Below are 23434 nucleotides of genomic sequence, written 5' to 3'. Positions count from 1 at the left end.
CTGAAGTGCTTGGATGGGATCCTGGAGGCTTCAGGTGTTACACTTGGTGAGATACGGTCATGCCCGTGCATGGTGCGTGCTCAGGGTGCCTTAGTTCCTAGTGGGAGTCTGCATCGAAGGAAAATCTGTTATTTACAGATCTCTCACTCCCATACCGTCAGTACCACAGTGCCAGCAATCCAGAGCCAAATTACCTGGTAATGCTGACAGTCTTCTGGAAATCCTGTGGCCACCCCTGGGGTCTGACCCCATCAGCCTCACCAAACTGGTGGCTCCAGGACTGACCGTAGTGCCGGGTTATCCCTGGTGATGCTGTGTTTGCTTACCAGGGCCTTCAGTGGGAGAGGGGGAGAGGCACCGCTGGTCCTGAAACACCCAGCGCGACTGGGACAGCCAGCCCAGCCAGTATAGCCAGCGCTGTTTCTTATCTCCGTTATGTTGACAGCACATGTGGGCCCAGAGTATTTGGCACTGGGAGCTCCCACTTCTCTTTTAAACTCAAAAGCCACAGCTCTGCAGAGTCCTCCTAATGAGGGTCGGAGAGCCAGAGGTCGTGCTGTGAGATAGCAGAGCTTGAGGCATCCGCTAGAGCTCGTGTGCAGCTTCGCAGAGGATTGTGTGTCTACTGGAGCTGCTGGAGAGAGCCCAGTGGAGGGCTACGAGGATGAGGAGGGGACTGGAGCATCTCTCCTACGAGGAGAGGCTGAGGGAGCTGGGCGTGTTCAGCCTGAAGAAGAGAAGGCTGCGAGGGGACCTTAGAAATGCCTCTAAATATCTGCAGGGTGGGGGTCAGGAGGACGGGGCCAGACTCTTTCCAGTGGTGCCCAGCGACAGGACAAGGGGCAATGGGCACAAACTGAAGCAGAGGAAGCTCCAGCTGAAGATGAGGAAGAACTTCTTCCCTCTGAGGGTGACAGACCCCTGGCCCAGGCTGCCCAGGGAGGCTGTGGAGTCTCCTTCTCTGGAGATATTCCAGCCCCGCCTGGACGCGGTGCTGTGCAGCCTGCTCTGGGTGACCCTGCTTGGGCAGGGGGTTGGGCTGGGGGACCCACAGAGGTCCCTGCCAACCCCCACCATTCTGTGATTCTGTCCATTCTGGACATCTCTGAAACAGCCGTCAGGAGCTCTGTTAACACACTGATGGAATGTCTGAAGGAGGCTTCCGGATGCGAGGGTGGGCTCAGCAAAAAACCCCTCTGTTGCTCTGTTCTTAAGACTTGCAAGGGTCTTTAATGGGATTGGAACTGCCTTTGGACTCTGCTAGTGCAGAACGCGGTACGAAGAAGCACACCCATTTCCTCAGAGGATGTATCGGGGCAGGAGGAGCAGCTTGTGCTCGGGACAGGGCGTCTGGAGACGAGCTGCAGCTCAGCTCTGCCTTCCCGGGGCTTCGTGCCCGCTGCTGGTCCCAGGGACCCGAGTGCCGTTGTCCCTGAAGATCCTTCCCACTCAGAATGTTGCCTGATCTTTATGCATTGCTGGGAGGAGCTGAAAATACCTGCTGACTCCAGTGCTAGTGGTAGCCTGTAACCTTGGGATGTCCTGCGACCTGCTGATACACTTTGGTATTTTTATCTGCCATCCGCGACACTCTAAAGTTCCATCTCACAGCGTGCTATAATTATTTAAAGGCTTTTAGGCTAAGCAGTGTACGGCGGGAGGGGGTGGGGAAATCAATGATTTGGCAAAGCTAGGAGGTCTCTGTCCAGGCCCGTGCTCAGCTTCACTTGCAGTTCTTTTCTGCTGACAAATTCCAAGTTGCTGTGGGCTCTCACATCCAGGTATATATAATACAAATGAAACCGGCTGCTTTCAAAAGCAGTGGCATTTTGAAAAAACAAATATGAATGTATTCTTCTGGGATTGTTACTGTAAGTGCTGCCAAAACTCATCTTTTGTATGTATGTTTGGAATATGTGTGCTGTTGGCTGTAAATTGTCTTTTATTATTCTATGGCAACTTGTCCAGGGACACACTATAAAACAAGATGTAGCATCTTCATGTGCTAGCCTGATAAAATTTATATGAAGTATAATGGAAAACAGAAGTTGTTTTGAGCTGTTTTCAAGTTCAATAAATAACTGTAATACTTGGATAAAGATGTTCTTTATTAGGTCACATGGGCCCTAATATAGAAGTTATAAGTTACCGATTTAAGACGGCTTCTGCAATTACGGGTTTCTAGGCAGACTCTTAATCATAGCGAATGGGAATATTTTCAGCCCCCTAGTGCACATAGGCCTTGTCGCTTGTTCTGCCTGCAGCACGTGTCAGCCAGCTTGCGGTGCCTGAGGGGCGAGCGCGGGCTCTGCTGGGACTCCGTCCGGGGAGCGGGCGGCTGTCGTCGCCGGCGAGATGCCTTTTGTCTACAGGAGTGGTTGGACGCTGCGGAAAGCGGAGCTGAGCGTCCTCCCTGGTGCCAACGCTCCCTGCCCGTCCCCTGTGTCCCTGCACCCTTCCCCCCTTGCGGTCACCCAGCAGTCTGGGGACGAGGCAGGTGGGCAAACCCGAACCTTTTGCCCATCACTCACCCTCTAGGGAGAGTTTTTGTAAGCAGTGGAGTTTTTAGAGTGGCTGAGACATCAGCGCTGCGTAGCGTGCGGCCTGTGGGGGTATTCCATCAGCTGACAGGGCACCCTTGGGAAGCCTTGGCTCTTCATGTTCATTTTTCGTGGCCAGGACCATCAGTAGCAAAGTCTGTAGGGCGGCAGGTGAAGGGTGGTGGAGGTGTAGCTGTATCATCCAAAATTTGGGCTTTGGTTTCTTCCATTTAATTCTTGGTGAAGTACGCGCTAATTTTCAGAGCTGGCTTCTGCTTTGAGAACTGTAAACTCTGCTCTGAAATTCTCCAGCCACGTGCCGAAACTCTTCAAAAAGGCCAGAATGCTGCTTCTGCCATTTGCCCGCGTGATTTGTCTCTCTTGAGTATTTTGATGCAAATTGAAAAAAATGTCTAGTTGTTTAACAATAGAAATAGGAATTTTGATTTGTCTCGCGTGTTACCAGGCTGGGAGGAATACCTGTAGGAGTAGTTGCCGTAGAAACGAGAACGGTGGAGCTCAGCATCCCTGCTGATCCTGCAAACCTGGACTCTGAGGCCAAGGTAGGTTGAACGTGTGCTCGGTTGCTTGTTTGTCCTCTGCAAAGGTCTCTGTGGAAAAAGCGTTTGTTTTGATGGGATTTCTTTTTCATGCCAAACGTGGGACAGGGTGTATTGCCATTCCTTGATGGGCTGCTCGTGCCTGGCGGTTGCTGGGAGGAGCGAAGGGACGGTTGTGTTGGCCATTCGTACGGGAGACACATTGCCCAGCAGCCCTGCTTCTCTTGTCACCTGGGCGAGATGCGGGGACCAGGGCCTGGGAGATCTGGCAAGCAAAAATTGTTGCCCCGTTCTCTTGCTGTGACCACAGTGTTTCGTGCTTTTTCTGCTCTGACATTTCCGCTTTTCTCCCTCCTGACTTCACAGTTCTGGCCCTACATCATCTCTTCTGGCTTTTCTTCTTTGTATATCCTTTTCTGTCTCTTACCCTCCTTCACCTTCTTACAGCAGTCAGTGTGTCAGGTTTTCCACACCATCTCTATTTCTCTTTCTAGCTAGATCAGTGGGAACACTCATGCTGGTGTTGGTCACAGAAGGCTTGTCCCAGTTCTTCTGTGGGCAAGCAGATCCTAAGCATTTCGTGTGCCGCGTTCGTTATTGTTGGTTCCACCACGCAGCTCTTGTTGCATCCATTTCTGTATTCTTGTGCTAACTCTTAGGTTAATGGACGTGTTTCAAGGCTGAACGGTGGTTTTTGTCCCCAACAGATAATCCAGCAGGCTGGTCAGGTGTGGTTCCCGGACTCTGCCTTTAAAACGGCGCAGGCTATCAACGACTTCAACAGAGAGGGGCTGCCTCTGATGGTGTTTGCTAACTGGAGGGGCTTCTCTGGCGGAATGAAAGGTAACCATCAACTTGGATCCCCTTTTCGTGTTGTCCTGTGGCTTGGCTCGTCTTTTACTGCTCGGGGCACCGCTGCTGTCCCCGCTGCGGCACACCCACTGGCGTAGCATCCCGAAGCGGTGCTCTGGGGACAGGCCAGCCGTGGGAGCGCGTGGCAAGGGGCAGAAGCAGGTCCTGTCTCGGGGCGGCAGCTGGCTGTCGGATCGGCTGAGCCGCGGTGACGGCTGTGAGCTGGCACGGTGGATCCCTCTCCTTGATGCAGTCTGCATCCAGCCCTCCTCTTCCATGGCAAGCGTGGGAGCTCCCTTAGGATTGCTGGTATGGACATGGTTTTCTAGGCCTGCCAGCGTGTTTGGAATACTGTGCTAGGCCTGCCAGGGGGTTTGGACGTGTCGGCCCTCTGAAATCCTGGCAGCCTCTGCCCGGCTCTGCCGAGAGCCGGCTGTGGTTGCTGTGCAGCCAGCGAGAGGAAAGGGATGCTCTGCGCTGCAGCAGCTGTGGTGGTGAAGGGTTTCAGTCCTCTCCTCCCCACGTGTGTCTGGTCTTTGACGGGCACAAAGCAGGAATAACGTAGAACATGCAAGGAGCAAGTGTTACATCAGGTTCTCTTCAAAATAAGCAGTGCAGTTGTGTTTTTGTATGTGCCCTCGTATACAGTTCTGTATAGGCACTGGGCGATCATCTGCAGTGAGAACAGGTAATGGGGTGTTAACAGCGGGCTACTTGCTAACAAAATTTACAGCTACCAACCTGGGCTAATTAAACACTGATCTCGGGAAACCCCTTCTGCTTGGGAAGCTTTACAGCCTTCTGCCTCAGCTTAAATCTGGGACTGGGTAAGCCAACGTTATTGCATATCAAAAATGTACAGGCATATTCTGTCAAGTGGAAACGTTGTCTCATTGATGATTTTTCCCACTGTAATATTGTCCTGTCAGGGACTGTCACCCGGTTGACTCTTGGTGGTAGTGATGCTCGTATGAAGTGAGCAGCTGTAAAGCTGCTCAGTTAATATACGAGCAGTTAGATTTTTTGCACCACATACTGCTGCTTTAAATTTTGTGAAGTGTCAAGAATGCGAGACTGATACTATAAAATTTAAATAAGTAAAAGATTATGGCCTCCTACCTGCATGTGGCACTTGCCAACACGGAAGACAAGTTACGGACGCGCTAACATGGTGAAAGTTCCTGCTCCGGGAGGACTGGCAGGGTGACAAAGGCTGCCGCGCTCGGCCGTCCCGGTACCCGGGCAGAAAGCAGTGCCGCTCAGTTTGCAGGTGCAAAGACGAAAGACAGCACAAGACGGCAAAATTCTTTCCTCTGGAGAATACCTGTTGCCTTTCGGGATGGGTTCCGCTCCACGCGCTGCTGCTGCGCTCCCTGCGTGATTGCTTTCCCTGCCGCAAAGCCTGGGGGGAAGCTGGTGGTGTAGCTTTACTACATATTCTTCTATTTTATATATATATATATATATATATTCTATATATATATATATTCATATTTACCAAGCATTCAGTAAATATGATTTTGCCTTACTGAGTTGTGAGATCTGTTGGCTTTGCTGGGCTCCTCAGAAACTGAGCTTAGCGTTGGAGCTGGGACCAGAAGCCCGAGGTGGAAGAGGCAGTGGAAGGATGCTAATATTCATATGGCACAGCCCGGGGAGAGCCGCCCCGGAGGAGGGGGGAGCGGAGCCGGTGCTGTTTGCACCCCAGTCCCTGCGTTTTCCTGCACTTTGTTTGCTGCTGGGGCCTGCGGAGCCGGCGCTGGGCTCTCCCGACGCTCGCTGCCATCCTTGGGGAGCTCTTTGCGGTTTGGGTTTCAGCGCTGGCTGGGGATTATGCGGGGAGGGAAAATAAACAATTATGCCACCCCTCAGTGCACACAAACACACTGCCAGGAGCCGGCTGCACTGTGGGTAAAATGACTCCAAAATTGTGTGTAATGAGTAGGAAAAGATTAGAGACAGCTCTTGCTATGCTGAAAATTGACATTAGTGGAGGGGAAAAAAAAAGAGAGAGAAAAAAAAAAACCCCTCTTTACTAGTCGGCCTAGGAGGTCTAATTCAAGCCGTAAAATAAATAAATAAATAACATAAATAAAGGCGTAGCACAATGGCATTGGTGGTTTCCCCAATGAGCTCTATCTGGCCGGAAGGCTATTCAGCATAATGCAAAATTAAATTATAAAAACTGGCTTGAATATTTAGATGGAGGAGCCATTTGGAAGTGGTTTATTTAGGCGAACCGGCAGTGACCCACAACGGGGAGACATCAAGCGTGAAATTTACTGGAAATTAGCACCAGGGTCTTGGACTCGGCATGAATAGCTTGATAGCATGCAAATCCCCGCGACATTAAACCGCAGCGCCGCTTGTGCTACAGGGTCACTCGCGGTTGGTTTTTCATGTTTTGCTTATTATTTTTTCCTGGGACAGGTTATAAATAACAATAAAAAAAAAAAAAATTTCAGCAGAATGAAAGGGCTGTTTGAAACCTCCGATTACCTGGATGGCGAAGGACGGTGTTGCTTGTCCGTGGTGGGGCTGTGCGGGACGTGGCGTGCCTGCCGCCGGCACGCGCGCGGTGTTTACCCGCGGGTCCTAGCTGAGAATCCAGCCAAGCTGAGGAGATCCGCTCCAGCTTTGGAGGTTCAGGGCACGCTGCCCAGCACTGTGGAAATGCAAAGAGCTGTCTGCAGCCTTTCTAGCACGCTGGATGCATCTGACTGCCAGTTTTTCCACGTACAGTGTAACGCTAACAGCTTCCAGCGGATTTCGCGTCTGTGTGTAGCAGGCGCTGATGCGCGCTGCGGCTGAGCAGGCAGAGGATGGGAAGGTGCTGCGAACGCTGTGCCCTGCTGAACAACCAACACTGCTGCTCTTCCTAGGGGACTTCTGCAGCGTTTCTGTCTTGCAAGTGCCTTATTATCACAGAATCACAGACTGGTCTGGGTTGGCAGGGACCTCCATGGGTCACCCAGTCCAACCCCCTGCCCAAGCAGGGTCACCCAGAGCAGGCGGCACAGCACCGCGTCCAGGTGGGGCTGGAATATCTCCAGAGAAGGAGACTCCACAGCCTCCCTGGGCAGCCTGGGCCAGGGCTCCGTCACCCTCAGAGGGAAGAAGTTCTTCCTCGGGTTCAGCTGGAGCTTCCTCTGCTTCAGTTTGTGCCCGTTGCCCCTTGTCCTGTCGTTGGGCACCACTGCAAAGAGTCTGGCCCCATCCTCCTGACCCCCACCCTGCAGATATTTAGAGGCATTTCTAAGGTCCCCTCTCAGCCTTCTCTTCTCAAGGCTGAACAAGCTCAGCTCCCTCAGCCTCTCCTCGTAGGAGAGATGCTCCAGTCCCCTCACCATCCTCATAGCCCTCCACTGGACTCTCTCCAGTAGCTCTTCATCTTTCTTGAACTGGGGAGCCCAGCACTGGACACAGCACTCCAGATGAGGCCTCACTAGGGCAGAGTAGAGGGGAAGGAGAACCTCCCTCGCCCTGCTGCCCACGCTCCTCCTATGCACCCCAGGATCCCATCGGCCTTCTTGGCAGCCAGGGCACACTGCTGGCCCATGGTCACCCTGTCACCCACCAGCACACCCAGGTCCCTCTCCACAGAGCTGCTCTCCAGCAGCTCAGCCCCAGCCTGTACTGGTGCCTGGGGTTGTTCCTCCCCAGATGCAGGACCCTGCCCTTGCCCTTGTTGAACCTCATCAGGTTCCTCTCTGCCCAACTCTCCAACCTGTCCAGGTCACGCTGGTGTATCTGCCACTCCTCCCAGTTTGGTGTCATCAGCAAACTTGCTGAGGGTACACTCTAACTCTTCATCCAGGTTGTTGATGAAGAAGTTGAACAAGGCTGGGCCCAGTACTGACCTCTGGGGGACACCACTAGTTACTGGCCTCCAACTGGACTCAGTGCCACTGATGACAACCCTCTGCCATTCAGCCAGTTATGTTGAGGTTTAAATTAATATAGGAATTACATTTGATCCCGAAATGCAATATTTAATTTTTCCAGTCTCAACCTGAGCAACTTCTTTGCAAGAACAGTTGCGCAAACAGCGTGCTCTGAAAGGTGTGTGGTGTTCTTTGCTGCATGGATGGTGGTGGAAGCGGTTGGGTTTCCTTTTAAGCACCGTAAGCGTGTTAGTGACTCTAATAATGCTTTATAAAGCCTGCACCCTGCCGAGGCACCAGGGCTGGGTGGGCAGCAACAGCACAGCGCGGTGGGCACCACGGAGGCCTGGCATCGCTTACCACCTGCAGCAGTTAAATTTGGTGCTCTGCTGCCCATTGTGAGAGTGGAGCACGCAGCAAAACTGCAAAGAAGAGGCACTAGTCATGGTGTGGCAAGTGGTTCATAGTTTCACGCTCAAATACAATATTGACGTGAGTCGGGGAGGTTGCGTGCTCTGGTGATGGGGTGTGGGGACTAGGGGCAGGTTGGTTTTGCAGAATTTTTATGATCTTCATCAACTCTACATATATTTTACCTCTTAAAAATATGCATTCCTGAACAGTCCCCACTTTGGTGAAATGGTAAGCGTAGGCAAATTGAAGAGCTGAGATGGTGGAGGGAAAAAACCCTGCAGAAGAGTAGGAGGCCGTCCATGGCCTTGTGGGCACTGCGGTTCCCTGTGGCTGGTCTCTGGAGCTCAGCAGCTTCCGTGGTCTGGAGCTGTGCCTGGCACCGTGGGCACCCTTGGTGGTGACCAGTCACATTGATAGTCTCATCCTTACTTGGGCAGAACTTGTTCGTTAGCTGAAGCTGTCACCTGAAGAAAAGGGGAAAGCAGAGGAGCTGACAGCCAGATTTGAGACCAGTGAGGTGTGTCTGCAGCCCCGGAGTGGAGCAGCAGGTCCCCTGACCTCGCTGGAAGTTCTGAGATGCTGGAGAAGCCAGCACTTGGTGTAGATCCATATATAAAATGTTAAGCTAGGGCTGCTGGGCTGTTGCAGGACAGTGAGGTGCTGTGTTGCAGGATCCCAAAAGGAGTTACCGTGTACGGAAGCACATAGTGATGAAGTTCATGCTTCTGGCTAGCTTTGAAAGCCCGATCCTGAAGGTCTTGTGGGCACAGCAATGCCGCTCTGACCTTGCTGATGCCACCTGCTGAACCTGGAAGACATTTGGAGCTATGCACAGAAAGCATCGAGTTGCTCTCAGTTTCGCTGCTCCTCCTCCTCCTCTGGCTTATTCAAACAAGTAGCCTTCTCTTTTCTTCGCTTAACCTGAGTAAAATATATACCCTTGGCAGGAGTGAAAAATGTATTGCTAATTACACAATTATTTTATTATGTAGCACTAGTAAAAAATGTCTAGTAAAGAATTAATTCAGTTAAAATAATTTGAATCAAGCAATTATTTTCTTAACACTAGAATTAGCTGAAAGTACTTCAAGTGGTTTATTACTAGCACTACATAATAAAATAATTGTGTAATTAGTAATAAATTTGTCACCCCTTTTGAGGTCTTTTTCTTTGCTCAGGACAAAGGAAAAGGTTGGGGTTTTGTTGGATTCTCAGTCCCCGCCGTCTCTGCCAGAATTTATGTGTATTCACAATTAGAGGAAATAAATTGCCCTCCTCTTCGTCAGCATTTGGGTACTTGGACAATGACCTTGCAAATGAACTGGAGAGATCACATCGGTGCCTGCGGTGCTTACGTCGATGTGCACACACGTATACGCGCTTCGTGTGCCTCTCGCTCGCTCCATGGGTGCTGGTGCCTGTATGTACACGTCAGGGTGTGTGCGCATTGCCCAAGGCGTGAAGCGCTTAGCTGTGTTCATGTTACCGCTTAACGTTAAGCTGGGGTGAAATGGCAGGGGCACCTCGGCTGCAGTCTCTCTCTTCCCCGGAAAGGATGGCTTTCTCAAGCGGTAGAAGGATTTTAGATGAATAAAAGTGTCTCGGTCTTTTCAGGCTGTTGCTGAAGGCCAGCATGTGTGCAGGATACATATATGCAACCCACGGAGTTTTTCTGCTCTCGCTTAGTTTTTCTGCTCTACGCACTGGTATTTTAATGTCCAGAAAGAATTAGACAAACCAGGAGGTGCTAAGCAAAGAACAAAAATGATGAAGGGGATTGAAAGTGCTGTCCTGGGAGACGTGAGAAATGAAGACCCCATAGTGTGTCAAAGGGTAAAACCCCCCCCCCGAGAAGCCTTCTGCTATTCGGAGTGAGCCTGAAGGAGTGGAGAGGTTGTGTAGGGTGGTGCAAGGAGTAGTAACATGAAATTAAGGGGGGTGGGGGAAGGAGGGGAAATTTGGTTGAACACTGACGAAAATTTCGTCTGTATGGCTGTGGAAATGCCCCTGAAGAAGTTATAGATTTATTGTTAGGGATTGCTAAACGAAAGCTTTAAAAAGCTCTGGGAAAGAAACATAGGCTTCAGTCCTGTGTGAACAGAGAGATGATTCTAATAAGCATTTTTCATTTCTCATATATTTGATTTGATACTTCTATATATAATAAAATGTAACAAAATATATATATTCAAGGATGCCTGTTTCCATTACAAAGTATATCCATTATAAACTATATCATCTCATATAAATTCTTTTCCTCCCTTTTTTCTCTTTTAGTTAAATCACCTTTGGGGCTGATATTTTCAATGTACTGTCTTTACACAGTGGAGTTGTTCTTGCTAATTTTGAGCAAAATGCCTTAAATTTTAATGCAAGAAGAGAAGAATGCTGTTTCACATCTGTAATTTCTAGAGATACACATAGCAGGTCTGCTGCCGTGAGGTGTGCCGTGCACATGACGTGAATTGTGGTACAGGTCCACGGCAAGAAGTCTGAAACTGGGCAGCTGCGCTCGTGGGAAGTACAGGAATACCCGGCCAGCCTTCCCGCACCGCTGTGGCACTCGTTGGCTTGGCTGGGAAGCAGGGGATGGATTATCTCCCGGACACATGGTGTAGGTCGGGCTGGTGTGAACTGGGGACCCTGCGGTCCATGGTTTGTGAACAGGGGTGGTTACACGGGGGGTGACCGGACCAGATCCCCAGAGTGGAGATCCGGGTGTCTGGGAGCAGGACCGATCGGGGAACATCTCCGCTCTAGCCCAGGTCCACGTGATGCCAGCCAGAACTTGCAGTATTGTAGCAGGAGGTGGTTAGAAGAGCTCAATAATCGTATTTTTTTCCCCAGTTTCACCAAGCACGGCAGGGACGAAGCGTTGACACGCTGTGACCCCATGCACTGTGTCCTGTTTCTGCAGACATGTATGACCAAGTGCTCAAGTTCGGTGCCTACATTGTGGACGGCCTGAGAGAGTATCGGCAACCCGTGCTTATTTACATCCCACCGCAAGCAGAGCTGAGAGGAGGGTCCTGGGCTGTGATTGACCCCACCATTAATCCTCGTCATATGGAGATGTACGCCGACCGAGAAAGCAGGTATGGCAGCTTGCTCCTTCCTCCGCAGCCGCCTGCTCCAAGGCGTAATTACCTGGCTGAGTGAGCAGCTCTCCGCTAAGAGCCTGGCACTTTGCTCCTGCAAGGGGCTGACCACCTCCCAGTTGTAACTCGTGTCTCAGAGGAGTTTGCTGTGCAGTGAGCGCAGCCGGGACGGTTTGGATAGGCTCCTGACTCGGCGTTGGGGGGGGGTAAATTCTGCAGCCCTTCTGAGCCAGGCTCTGTGAGGGTTCATTACCAGCATTCGCAAAGCACAAGGCTGGTGCTTCAGATTTGCTCAACGTTCTGGTGCTTCCACGGCCTGCTTTGTGCTGTGAAACAAGTGCTTGTGTGTATAATTTGCAAATTAAGTGTGAAGAGTTGTGCGCTTTCAAATCCCTGAGTGTTGTACTACGTGTCATATGGGCACTTGGGTAGTTGCACTTTTTAGATTAAATACAACTATTGTAAGGGAAGCTCTAGGTACTGGTGGTTCAGGATATAAAACTACAGGCAAACTCTTGGAAGCAGGTTTTTAAAAATATTTTAAAGAATCTCTGAAATACCGAGAAACTGAATCATTTGGAGGAAAAAGCCAGGGGCCCTACCTGGGCTGGCTGCAGCAGATAGGAGGACGGTGTGTAGGACAGCGGGAACGTTGTGCTGTCACGGCATCCTCTCAGCTCCTACCGTCTCGGCAGGGCAAAATTCCCAGGCAGCTGCTCCAGGGGAAAAAAAAAAATGTATATAGGGAAGAGTTGAGAAGATTCCCTTGCCAGATGCCTGTTTCCCTTGCCCTTCCCAGATGAATTTTGCTCCTGATGGGATGCTGGCCCCTCTCTCTGTTCTAAAGCAGCAAGATAGAGAGACCTGCAGTCTGTTGCCCTCTGATATTTCCTGCGTCTTGAGCAAATGTTGTTTAATCTTTGCCTCCTGGAAATTGGAAGTTTTTGCTGTTCTTTCCCTGCTTGGAGATGTGGGGCCTGTTTGCTTCAAAGCGAGTGGAATTTCTACAGCCCCTTCCCCCAGCGCGTGTTTTGGGGTGCGTGCCGGAGCAGCTCCCTCCCACCGCTCGCCCCGTGGAAGTCTCAAGCCAGCCCCCCACCTTGGGAGACATCCCAGGGACAGGGCGGGGGGTTGCAGAGCTGTAGCTGGACTCCAGGGGCCTTGAGCTCCGAGAAAGAGATTATTTTGCAAAATACATCATCACATCCCAAAATAGCGCGTCACGCGTCTGTAAGAGTTCGCACGGCTGTTGCTGTTCCACAGCCCTCAGCCCTGACCTTCCTCCTCATCAGTACTCCTGCCCTCGCCGTTAAAGGCTGGAGTGGTTTTATTTACCGAGCACAAGTTTCAGATCACGTGCTCCTCCTTCTCGGACCTGGGAAGCGGGCAGGATCTCTAATGAAGATGCCTGGCTAATTGCTTTGTTTCGTAAAGCTTACCTACCTCTGGGAAGAGCTTTCAGGTCACGGCTTAAAAGAGACTGCCGACGAGCGTTGCTTGTGCCAGGCCGTGCTGTGTGCTGTTGGGTGGACGGGTTTCTGTGCGGCCTGGGGTGCGTTTGTGGCATGCGATAAATAATAGCTAAGATTCTTTCTTTCTTCTTCTCTCTTTCTCTTTGTTTTGTCTCCCTCCCCCCTCCTTCTCTTCTCTTTCTTTTTGCGTACTTTCTAGATAACATTGAACCCTTCCGTTTTGTGTTTCCCCTTGTCTGATGACCTGAAAGTGCCTTTCTTTTCTCTTTTCCCGTCGCTGATCAGAGGAGGAATCCTGGAACCGGAGGGGACGGTAGAAATCAAATTCCGCAGGAAGGATCTGGTGAAGACGATGAGGCGAGTGGACCCCGTCTACATCGGCCTGGCAGAGCGGCTAGGTACGGCTGCGCGGGGCTGGCCGAGCCGCGGTCCCTTCGGCTGCTCCTGAGGAGTGCCTCTGCGCGCCTTAGAAAGGGGCACCGGGGCATCTGGTCAAATTCATGATAATTTGTACTTGCTGCCATCTAATTTGGGATGAAAACCGGACGAGACAAGCTGCACGTGTGTACATGTGAGAGATGATGTTCGTGCGTGTTTAGCATAGAACCACAGAATGTTTGGGGTTGGAAGGGACCTCTGGGGATCGTCTGATCCAACCTCCCAAATACCTAGGGCGTGTGTGATACAGTTATCTTCTCTGGAGATATTCAAGACCCGCCTGGACGAGGTCCTCTACAACCTACTGTAGGTGACCCTGCTTCGGCAGGAGGGTTGGACTAGATGACCCACAGAGGTCCCTTCCAACCCCTACCATTCTGTGATTCTGTGAGGTTTTTTTCTTTTTAATTGAATGGCTCTTACAGCAGACCCTTCCTACAGAGGCTGGAGTCCAGCTTCCGTCTCGGCAGTTGCTCAGCTCACTAAAAGCTCGTGGGCCAAACCCTCAGCCGGTGTCATTTGGCGTAGCTAAGAATTTGGTCAAAGACATTTTGGGCTGCCGGGCTATCGCTGTGCGTCTGAGGTGGCTTTGAGTAACGACATCTGTCTGCTCGTTGGGTTCAAAATGCTCTTCAGCTCCTCGGCAAAACACGGGGCGGTCTGCGGGGCTCGGTGGCCGGCGCGTCACTGCGCGTTGCGTTATTGCTGTGCCCGTGCTCCAGATGAGCCCAGCGCCGGGTGTGCACCCAGCAGCCCACAATACAGAGTGTTCAGCAAAATGCACTTAATATCAGATATGTACTTTCTCGGGGGAATAGACTCTTTAAATAGTTCTTTACTGGCTCTTACTGTAAGAGTATAATCTTACAGAGCCTCTTTTTACCTCCAAAATTGACTGTGTTTCGGTAGTGGAAGAAGCATGCTAGGTGGGTATGGTTTGAATTTATAAAGCCGTTTGGGATCCTTCAGGAGGAAAAGTGTTCTGCAAATGACTGATAAATCGTGGCTATTGCTGCAGTTACACTTTTATTATTTGACTTTTTTTAATTTATGGCAGTGCAACAATTTATCTACAAAACAACCATTCTGATACGCCTTGGGAAGAGAATAATAATTGTAAAGGGTGAGGGGAGTGTTCAGGATCAGGCTGCTCGCTGAAAACCAGGTTCTTACTGATGTCTTTGATAGCATCAAAGACATTTTCTCTCTTTTTTTTTTTTTTAATGATAGTATTTTGGCGCTCTCTTTGTTTTCTCTCACTGTGGCGATTGCTTTCTGGGCGAGAAGCAGGTTTGGCAGGTGTTGGAGTTGTGCAGAGCAGCACAAGGCAGCCGCTCTATCGCAGCTCACATCGTCCTCGTGTACCTTCTGTGTCCCTACGCGAGAGCGCAGGCGCGGACACCCAGGTGGGTGGATGTGTTCTGTCTGCCTGGGTCTGCTGGAATTAACAACCAGTTTTAACGTCTGTAGTTGCAACAAGGAGATTCTTTTCACAAATCAGCACTTTTGACCTGTGTTAAGAGTTGACAGAGTCCCTTGAGGAGCAGACGGATAGCGTGACTACGCCAAATCGCGGAGAGCCAGCGCGGGGTCCCAGCAGATGCTCTCCTAAGGTGTTTCACTCTTCGCCGTGGAAAGGCTGCGGTCGGGTTCCTGACGCAGTCGGGGCTCACGGCTGCACCTCCTGCGGGTGCTGGAGCTGCCTCTCCGCTGCGCCAGTCTCCAGGGGACCAAGAAATCAGATGGGTGCTTGGGGAAGGCAACGTGCTGAGCAGTCAGCTCGGGTCCATGCAGATAAATGACATTACAGCAGGAGCACTGTTGCTGAGAGTGTTTACCTTCGGCCCACCGTAAAGAGCCCTGGCTCCGCTGGCGACCAAGCCAGCCGGCTGCCTCTGCGGAGAAACGGGGATCTGTGCGGCGGCCGCCCGGGAATCCTTTCCTGGGAGCAGGGTCGCTGGCTGCGGACAAACAGGGCTGCTGGAGTCTGGAAATCCTGAAGCGGGTGAGGAAGAGGGGAGCACAGCAAGGCGAGCTTGGTGACTGTCGGGTGCCCCTCCAGAGGGTCCGTCCCCCGGGGTGGGTGCGGGACACCTGCACCGGCATCCTCGGAAAAAAAATACGGGGAGAAAGAGGGGAGACAGTTTTCTGCCAGCGGTCTCAAAAATCCAACGCCAGGCTAGGTGAGGATGCAGGAGCCTGTGCAGGGTGGTTTTCCCCTCTTCCTCTGCAGGGTAATTACTCCCAGCAAACTCCATACACTTTAATTAAAATGACTGCAACACAAGCACAAGTCACTTACAACTGTAGGTAGGGAGAGCTCTAAAAGCTTCAGTCGCTGATAAGCATCTCACTGAGGTGGCTGGTAATTGCTCCCAACATCGGGCGTCACTGCTGTTGTTTTGCCGCTAATTCCGCACCATAGCAGGAAAGCCAAGATTGCAGGACACAGTGAATTGCATAATTTTTTTTTTTTTTTTTTTTTTTTTTGCTGGTTTTCTTTCTGGCCAATTTAAAATTTGTCAAAGTCGGTCTTCTTCTGGATCACTGCCCTTTGATATTTCGCGCACTCCATTTGCCACAAACAAGCCGCAGGGCCGCAGTTCATGCTGACTCCAGCAGAAGCAGAGAAAGCTCCATTTATCTTACACTGCCTGCTGAATTCTTACTCATTAGCTGGGGGTTCACTGCCTCTCTTTAACCCCTGAATGGCTGTCATCCCTCCCCGGAGCTGCTGGAGAGCGGGGAGAAGGGAGATGCTCTCCGGCGCGTGCCCGTCGCCGAGGGGTGGGGGAGCGGGGCGGCCGTGGGCTCCTTCCCAGCGGCTTGAGGCGCTGGGGCTGGACTCGCCGTTGGGGAGCGAGAGCGGAGGAGGCTGGCGGATATTGAATAATTTGACATAAATCTGTTCATTATCAATTCGCCAGCACGATTGCTGAAATGTTTATTAGCCCCGTGTTTTATTAAAATGTCACTCAGAGCTGCGCTCTGACGAAGCAAAGGGCAGGGGAAGCGAGGGCGGCCCTTACCCTGCCCAGGAGCACGTCTCCCCGCCGAGGAGGAGCGCAAGGAGAAGGGTGGTTGCCTGCAAATGTGGGGACGGTTCTGGCCCCAAGCCTCAGGCCGTAGTTAAAAATACAGAGATTCAATTTTATTTTCCTTATTTATTACAATTAGAATAAAACAGGTTGGAATAAAAATGAACTTTGCCATGCAGATTCTGGGCCGGGGATGTGTCAGATGCACAGTGTAACGTACGCAAACATTTGGTGGAATATGAGTGAGAGGAATGGCAAAATGGCTTCAGTTAGAGCAAGACCGGCTATTACGTTTTCACATTTCTGCATTTATCTCGCAGTAAAAGGGAAGCATCTGTGTGTCACCTGAGAGATGCTGCGGTAGCGTGAGCATCCTCTGCAGCTGACCCTGCGAAGCTGGCCGTCTGCTGGCGTGCGTCTTTCGTTTTACTTGAAACGCGGTGCCCGTTTTGTGCGCGTGCGCTGTGCGGGGTGCGGGAGGGCGAGCGTGCGGCTCCCGGCGTCGTGTGGCAGCGCCTTGGCAGGCGGGAGCTCCCCGCACAAGCACCGATGCTTGGGACCCAATATATACTTACAAATATCTGCAGGGTGGGGGTCAGGAGGATGGGGCCAAGCTCTGTCCAGTGGTGCCCAGCGACAGGACAAGGGGCAACGGGCACAGACTGAAGCAGAGGAAGCTCCAGCTGAACCCGAGGAAGAACTTCTTCCCTCTGAGGGTGCCGGAGCCCTGGCCCAGGCTGCCCAGGGAGGCTGTGGAGTCTCCTTCTCTGGAGATATTCCAGCCCCGCCTGGCCGCGGTGCTGTGCAGCCTGCTCTGGGTGACCCTGCTTGGGCAGGGGGTTGGGCTGGGTGACCCACAGAGGGCCCTGCCAACCCCCACCATGCTGGGATTCTGTGGTTCTGCTGCAGGCAGCCCTCGGCTTTGCGCAGTGACGGTACCCGGCGTCGGCGCTGCTGCCTGCTGACTTGCTTCGCGCTTTGTTTGGCGAAAGAGGGTGCAGAACTGTCCTGAGATGTCCAATAACAAAGCACTGAACCGTTCCCCTGCGCACGTGGGCGTGCTGGGGTGTGGTACCTGAGGGGGCTTGTGGGTCCCGCTCGGCCCCGGCTGTGCTGGCTCGTGAGGTGGGGACAGCCCTGAGGTTCTTGGGTGCCTGAAAACTTCCACCCGGGGACGTGTCTTCTTCCAAGCTTCAGCTGGGAAAGTCAGATTGAAGCTCTGACGTCTGGTAATTCATTTCTGGGGAGGCTGGTTTGTTCACTGTGGTAATTGATCAAACTGCTGGTTGTTGTGTTGAGCAACCACGAAGAAAAATGCTGCTGCTGGGATTCCAGCTCTCACGAAGTCTTGGACGCAGGCAGTCGGCACGGTTGTAACTTTGCCGTTCCAGGCGATGCTGATTTCCGGTAACTGCTCCTGTGCGCAAGTGCTGCTGCACTTAAATTGTTGTTAATTCACAGTTGTGAGTTGAGAAGAGCAAGTACTGATCTCTGTCAGCTCCTTCCTGACTGCTGGCATCTCGAATATCCCCCCGGGAGGGCTGTGCGTGTGTCCCCTGCAACGGGAATTGTTGGGAATTACCTACCTGCCGCGCTCTGCCCGCTTGCTCGGGTGCCAGTCTGGGGGGAGGGCCAGGACCTACCAGGGTATTTCACGCCGTGGCACGAGCATGTGTGACCTTCGCTGCTATTTCATATTGCACCTTTATAACATAAATCCTACTGAATATTTCGTGAAGCAATTACAAGCAGTCTCATTTAAAGAAACAAGTGACAATCCAAAAATGCCCGTCTCTCCGGGGACGTGAGTGGCTCTGGGTGACCTTCCCTCTGCGTCCGGCCGGCTGGGAGATGTGTTGGCGCCTGGGCAGCCTCCACGCGCTTGGCATTCTTGCTGCCTTTGCTGAATTTTTGCCTGGCAAGGGCTTTGTTAAAGGCAGAGGAAGAGAAGGTGAGATTCATGTAGGGAGGATTGTTGTTGCAGGTGTGGAAATCGGATGGAGCAGTCAAAACCAGCATTAAAATTCACGTTTAATTATGTCATTGGATGGAGAGCAACCGCTGTTCCTCTCCCGAGCTCGTTTCCTACGGGCTACAAGGATGGTGAGGGGACTGGAGCATCTCCCCTACGAGGAGAGGTTGAGGGAACTGGGCTTGTTCAGCCTGAAGAAGAGAAGGCTGCGAGGGGACCTTATAAATGCCTACAAATATCTGCAGGGTGGGTGTCAGGAGGATGGGGCCAGACTCTTTCCAGTGGTGCCCAGTGACAGGACAAGGGGCAATGGGCACAAACTGAGGCACAGGAAGTTCCGTCTGAACATGAGGAAGAACTTCTTCCCTCTGAGGGTGACGGAGCCCTGGCCCAGGCTGCCCAGGGAGGCTGTGGAGTCTCCTTCTCTGGAGATATTCAAGACCCGCCTGGACAAGATCCTGTGCAGCCTGCTCTGGGTGACCCTGCTTTGGCAGGAGGGTTGGACTGGGTGACCCACAGAGGTCCCTGCCAACCCCTACTATTCTGTGATTCTGTGATTCTGTGGGCCCGTCCAGTGGGTGCTGCAGCGGGGCTGAACTGCGTCGCTGGGGAGCGCGGCCGCCAGCCGCACGCTCCCGCTGCCCGGCGCCCCGTGCCTCGGCCGTGCCGCGGGCTGGCTGTGCCGGGCCGGCGCCGGGGCTGGAGCCGGCTGCTCTGCCCAGCTCGCAGCGCCCAGAGCCCCAGGGCCGTCTCCGCACGTCGCTTGGGTCAGAGGCCTCCGTGCTGGGCTTTGCCCGGGTCTTCGAGTGCGTGTTCGAGGAATCACAGAATCACAGACTAGTCGGGGTTGGAAGGGACCTCTGTGGGTCACCCAGCCCAACCTCCTGCCCAAGCAGGGTCACCCAGAGCAGGCTGCAGAGGACCTTTTCCAGGCGGGGCTTGAATATCTCCAGAGAAGGAGACTCCACAGCCTCCCTGGGCAGCCTGGGCCAGGGCTCCATCACCCTCAGAGGGAAGAAGTTCTTCCTCATGTTCAGCTGGAGCTTCCTCGGCTTCAGTTTGTGCCCGTTGCCCCTTGTCCTGTCACTGGGCACCACTGGAAAGAGTTTGGCCCCTTGGAAGCGGCAAGAAAATGGACAAGTAAAGGCTTGGCCATGCTGAGGCTGTGCGCCAAGGGTGAGGGAGCAAATCCCACATTTTAACAGCTTGGAAACCGTAAACCATCAAACTGATTCAGAAGCTGCCTTGCTTTCTGCAGTCAGAGGGAGCCTACAATAACATCTCTTGAAGTCATTTTGTCTAACCTGTTCAACTGGTCATATTTAAAAAAAGCACTTTGCTACTAAATGTTATGGGAAGCCGTGATTCACGGCCCTGCTGAGCCATTTCCGTCTGGCAGGAGCTTTATTAAAGGCAGCCCGTGTCCTGCCACGGCAGCCGGCTGCGGCCACGGCGCGACGCGGCGCGGGCTCCCTCGGCCAGGCGCATGCCTGCACGGGAGGTTTCAGTGGGGTTTAGTGGGGCACAAATCGCAACAGTTCAGGTGTCGCTTTCCCTGCTGTGATGCTTTCCCTCAACTTTTGGAGAGGAGCAAAAATTGATATTTGGCATCGGAGCGCTTTACAGGAGAGGTCTCGCTGGGGATTTGTAACGGCAGCTTTTCCGTTTGTCTGCGTGAGGAGGAAGACTCTGCTGCAGCCTTCCTCCCTCCCCCTCCGGGGATCCCTGCGTGTCCCCGCTGCAGCGGCCGGGCGGCGGGTCCCTGCTGCTTTGGGCATCCGCAGCTGCTGGCGTTGGCTGCTCTGTGCCACCGGAGAGCCCCTGCCTGAGGCCTCGGGCGCTGGTACGGCTGTGGGACGCGGAAGGAGGAGTTTGTGTCCCCAAAAGCCAGGCTGGGCGGGAGGCTGGTGTCACCCGGGGGAGAGACGGAGAGAGAGAGGCAGGGACGAGCTGGCAGCTCCCTCCAGGAAGCGTCTGGGGACGTTTCTGGTGAAGCCCTTCTCACGTGCGGCTTTAAACCAGTGTTTGTTGCTTTAACCAGGTGTGCTGGAGCGGAGGGGTTTGGCGAGGACGAATCCTGTCGTTGGTGAAGAATGTTTGTAGGGCGAAGGGCGTTCTGGCAAGACCTTGGACGTCGCTCTATGGACCGCAGGGGAGACTCTCCCATCTTGTTGGTACCCCAGTGCCGTTGCTTCCCAGGGGCAATTTTTTCTCCTTGCTTAAGGTGGTTTTGCTGTTGATCAAAGGAAGAAATGACACGGTGGAATGAAGGGCTCTTTGTGCGTTGACCACTGTGGGTGGGCTTTAAAGGTGTTGAGAGCAGAATCAAGACATTTACCTGGGCTCTTCGACCATGCCAGTGGCTGTGATCCTACCAGCGCTGTATATAGACACAAGCGTACTGGGAGACTGCAAACTGCAGTCCGAGATAAATGTGATGTTTTATGGCACTTAGAGTGCTGCCTTAGAAAGTGTCCTGTGCTGCCCGCCAAGTTGGGAAGGTCACACACGTTCGTTCTTCTCTGAATTGTCCTCTTGCCTTACCTGCGTGCCCAACCCCGCCGCGCTCGCTGTCGGCGTTGTGATGCGGCCGTTTCAGAGTGCTGCTGCTTTTGTTTCTCTATTGATTAGCAGCCGATCCATACCTAGAGGTCTATAATGTTCCTATGATTTAAACTTTAACAGTTTCATTAACTGTCAAGTACCTTTAGAGCAAAGGAATCCCATATTTTAACTCCCCTCTCCTTGCCAGTAGAAGATTTGTAGATGGAGACTTCTTTTTCCAAGAAATAAATAAATAAAGCCGCGGCTTTCTGAAAAACCCTGAGGCCTCAGGATCTGACTAGGAAAGAAAGAAAACCATTCCAAGATATTTAATTGTACAGGGGGCTTACAGGATTGATCGAGAGCTTAGCTTTTTACAATAGTCCAGTGAATAAGAAATGCTCCTGACAAACGATCGATGATGGGATAATCACTCTTTATCCCCCCTCCTCATTGTTACCTCCTTTCTTCCAGGAGAACAGGGTTCAGAAGTCAAAAATCTTTACAGACGCTGCTTTTAAATTAAGCAGAAAATAGACATTGACATATTTGTTAATCTCACCTAAATGATTACCGGGCCCGGCTGGTCTGCCTGTACGGCGGGACTGTGGCAGACGGGGCAGAAAGCCGGAGCGTCGCTGGCTGGAGTGCACGCGCTGCCCTTCCCAAGCAGGTTGAACATGGATAAATACAGATAATTTTTTACTCTGAAGGTTAGAAGAGTAGCCTCTCTTAATTAAAACCTTCTTACTAGCATTTGAAAGGTGAGGTAACATTTATATTGGTAGGCACATAGAAACGTTCCTTCCCTAGAAAGAATCGCTGCATGGCTGGGCTGTGGCTCGGACACGTGTGTGCACGCAGACCTGTCCTGCCCTGGAGGAGAAACCCTGGAAGGAAAGCAAAACGGAGGTACTGCAAAGTAGGAAAGGCCGGGGCCTGCGTGCAGCGGGCCCCTGAAGACGGGTCAGAGCCGCGGCCCCGGTGCCGCGGTGCTGTGCGAGCTGCCGCGGTGCCGCGCCTGCCGGTGAGAGCCCCGGGGCCCTCCGGTCCCGCAGCCCAGGACCGTCCCGTCTGCTCGGGGAAGCAGGAGAGGTGGCGGGGTGCTTTCCCCAGGCTGCCCTCCCAGCTTCCCGCAGCTCTGTGGTTTGGAGGCTTCCCGAGAAGAGATTCACGTCCGCGTCTTCGTGCGCAGAAGCCTGCGAGGGACTTGCATTCCTCTGGGGGCTTTCTGTGAGCCCCTCTGTGCTCTGGTACCCAGCACCTCCTGTGGCAACGCGTCCTGCCATTGGCTTTTTCGCTGCGTGAAAGCGTTCCCTTCCCTCGCGTTGGGCTTTTTGTAAAGCTTCTGCCCGCTGATTTCCTCTGGTTTTGTCGGGAGGGACTTGGATTGCTCTGGCTTCCCGCTGCGATTCCAGAGCCCGCTGTTGTCCGGCGCGGAGCTGCTGAGGACCCCTCCTGCCGCTGCCATCCGCGTCGCCCAGTTTCGCAGCAGCTGTTGATGTAACGGTAGATGTTGCGTTTAATCCCGTTGACATTCCCTCGCAAATGACAAAGATTAAAAACAAAAAGGGCTTGGCGGTGTTCACACACCACAAAACGCAGTCGTGGCACTTGGGCTACAAGGCAGCAAGGCAAGGAGCGTTGAGGGAGGTTCTCTTCCTCCTCTGCTCTGCCCTGGGGAGGCCCCATCTGCGATGCTGTGTCCAGTGCTGGGCTCCCCAGCTCAAGAAAGATGAGGAGCTGCTGGAGAGAGTCCAGCGGAGGGCTGCGAGGATGATGAGGGGACTGGAGCATCTCCCCTACGAGGAGAGGCTGAGGGAGCTGGGCTTGTTCAGCCTGGAGAAGAGAAGGCTGCGAGGGGACCTTCGAAATGCCTCTAAATATCTGCAGGGTGGGGGTCAGGAGGACGGGGCCAGACTCTTTCCAGTGGCGCCCAGTGACAGGACAAGGGGCAACGGGCACAAACTGAAGCCTGGGAAGTTCCAGCTGAACCCGAGGAAGAACTTCTTCCCTCTGAGGGTGACGGAGCCCTGGCCCAGGCTGCCCAGGGAGGCTGTGGAGTCTCCTTCTCTGGAGATATTCCAGACCCGCCTGGCCGCGGTGCTGTGTCCCCTGCTCTGGGTGACCCTGCTTGGGCAGGGGGCTGGGCTGGGTGACCCACAGAGGTCCCTTCCAACCCCCACCAGTCTGTGATTCTGTGAAAGCTGGCTCAGCAGCAGGTCGGTGCTGCACCCACGCTGCCGCACCGGCACGCACGCAAGAGCTCCCTGTGTGGAGGCAGAGTACTTGGAGCCAGCCTTAGCTCAGTGTAAGCAAAGACTGCAACCCAAGACGAATCCTATGGTAGTGGGTATTCTGCTGAATCGTGCCATTTTTTAACCTCCCACCCACACCAGAAGCTCTGGTTGCCTCCCTTCACAAGCCGAGGTCGCCGGCAGTCTGGGGCTGGGCCTGCTGCAAGTCGCTGCAGGCTGAGGGCAGAGCTGCGCTGGTGGTCGCGTTGCCTGCGGTGGGAGCAGAGGGGGTCTGCGTGCGTGGCTGGGTGCAGGCAGCTGCAGGAGGAGCACCTGGATCTTCTGCGGGAAGCGGCAGGAGCCGCGCGTGCCTCCAGAGCACGGC

The 23434-nt window shown here is 53.0% G+C and overlaps 1 protein-coding gene across 6 annotated transcripts in view; it reads left to right on the top strand.

Moving 5' to 3' along the window:
- The window catches only part of ACACA (acetyl-CoA carboxylase alpha), a 144227-nt gene that overhangs the window by 110486 nt on the left and 10307 nt on the right, over positions 1-23434 (top strand). For 5 of the 6 annotated variants that reach the window (XM_075439874.1, XM_075439873.1, XM_075439870.1 and 2 more), the window contains 4 exons: positions 3007-3103; positions 3808-3943; positions 11168-11345; positions 13106-13218. In XM_075439874.1, coding sequence (XP_075295989.1) covers positions 3007-3103; positions 3808-3943; positions 11168-11345; positions 13106-13218 — 524 coding nt within the window. Of the gene's footprint in view, positions 1-2977; positions 3104-3807; positions 3944-11167; positions 11346-13105; positions 13219-23434 lie in introns of those variants that run through there. The other variant, XR_012765895.1, reaches the window with a different exon arrangement.

This window comes from Opisthocomus hoazin, chromosome 20 (genome assembly GCF_030867145.1).
Source record: "Opisthocomus hoazin isolate bOpiHoa1 chromosome 20, bOpiHoa1.hap1, whole genome shotgun sequence".
In the NCBI taxonomy this organism is placed as follows: domain Eukaryota; kingdom Metazoa; phylum Chordata; class Aves; order Opisthocomiformes; family Opisthocomidae; genus Opisthocomus; species Opisthocomus hoazin.
Note: the sequence above shows the minus strand (reverse complement) of the source record. Positions and strands in the feature narration are given on the sequence as shown.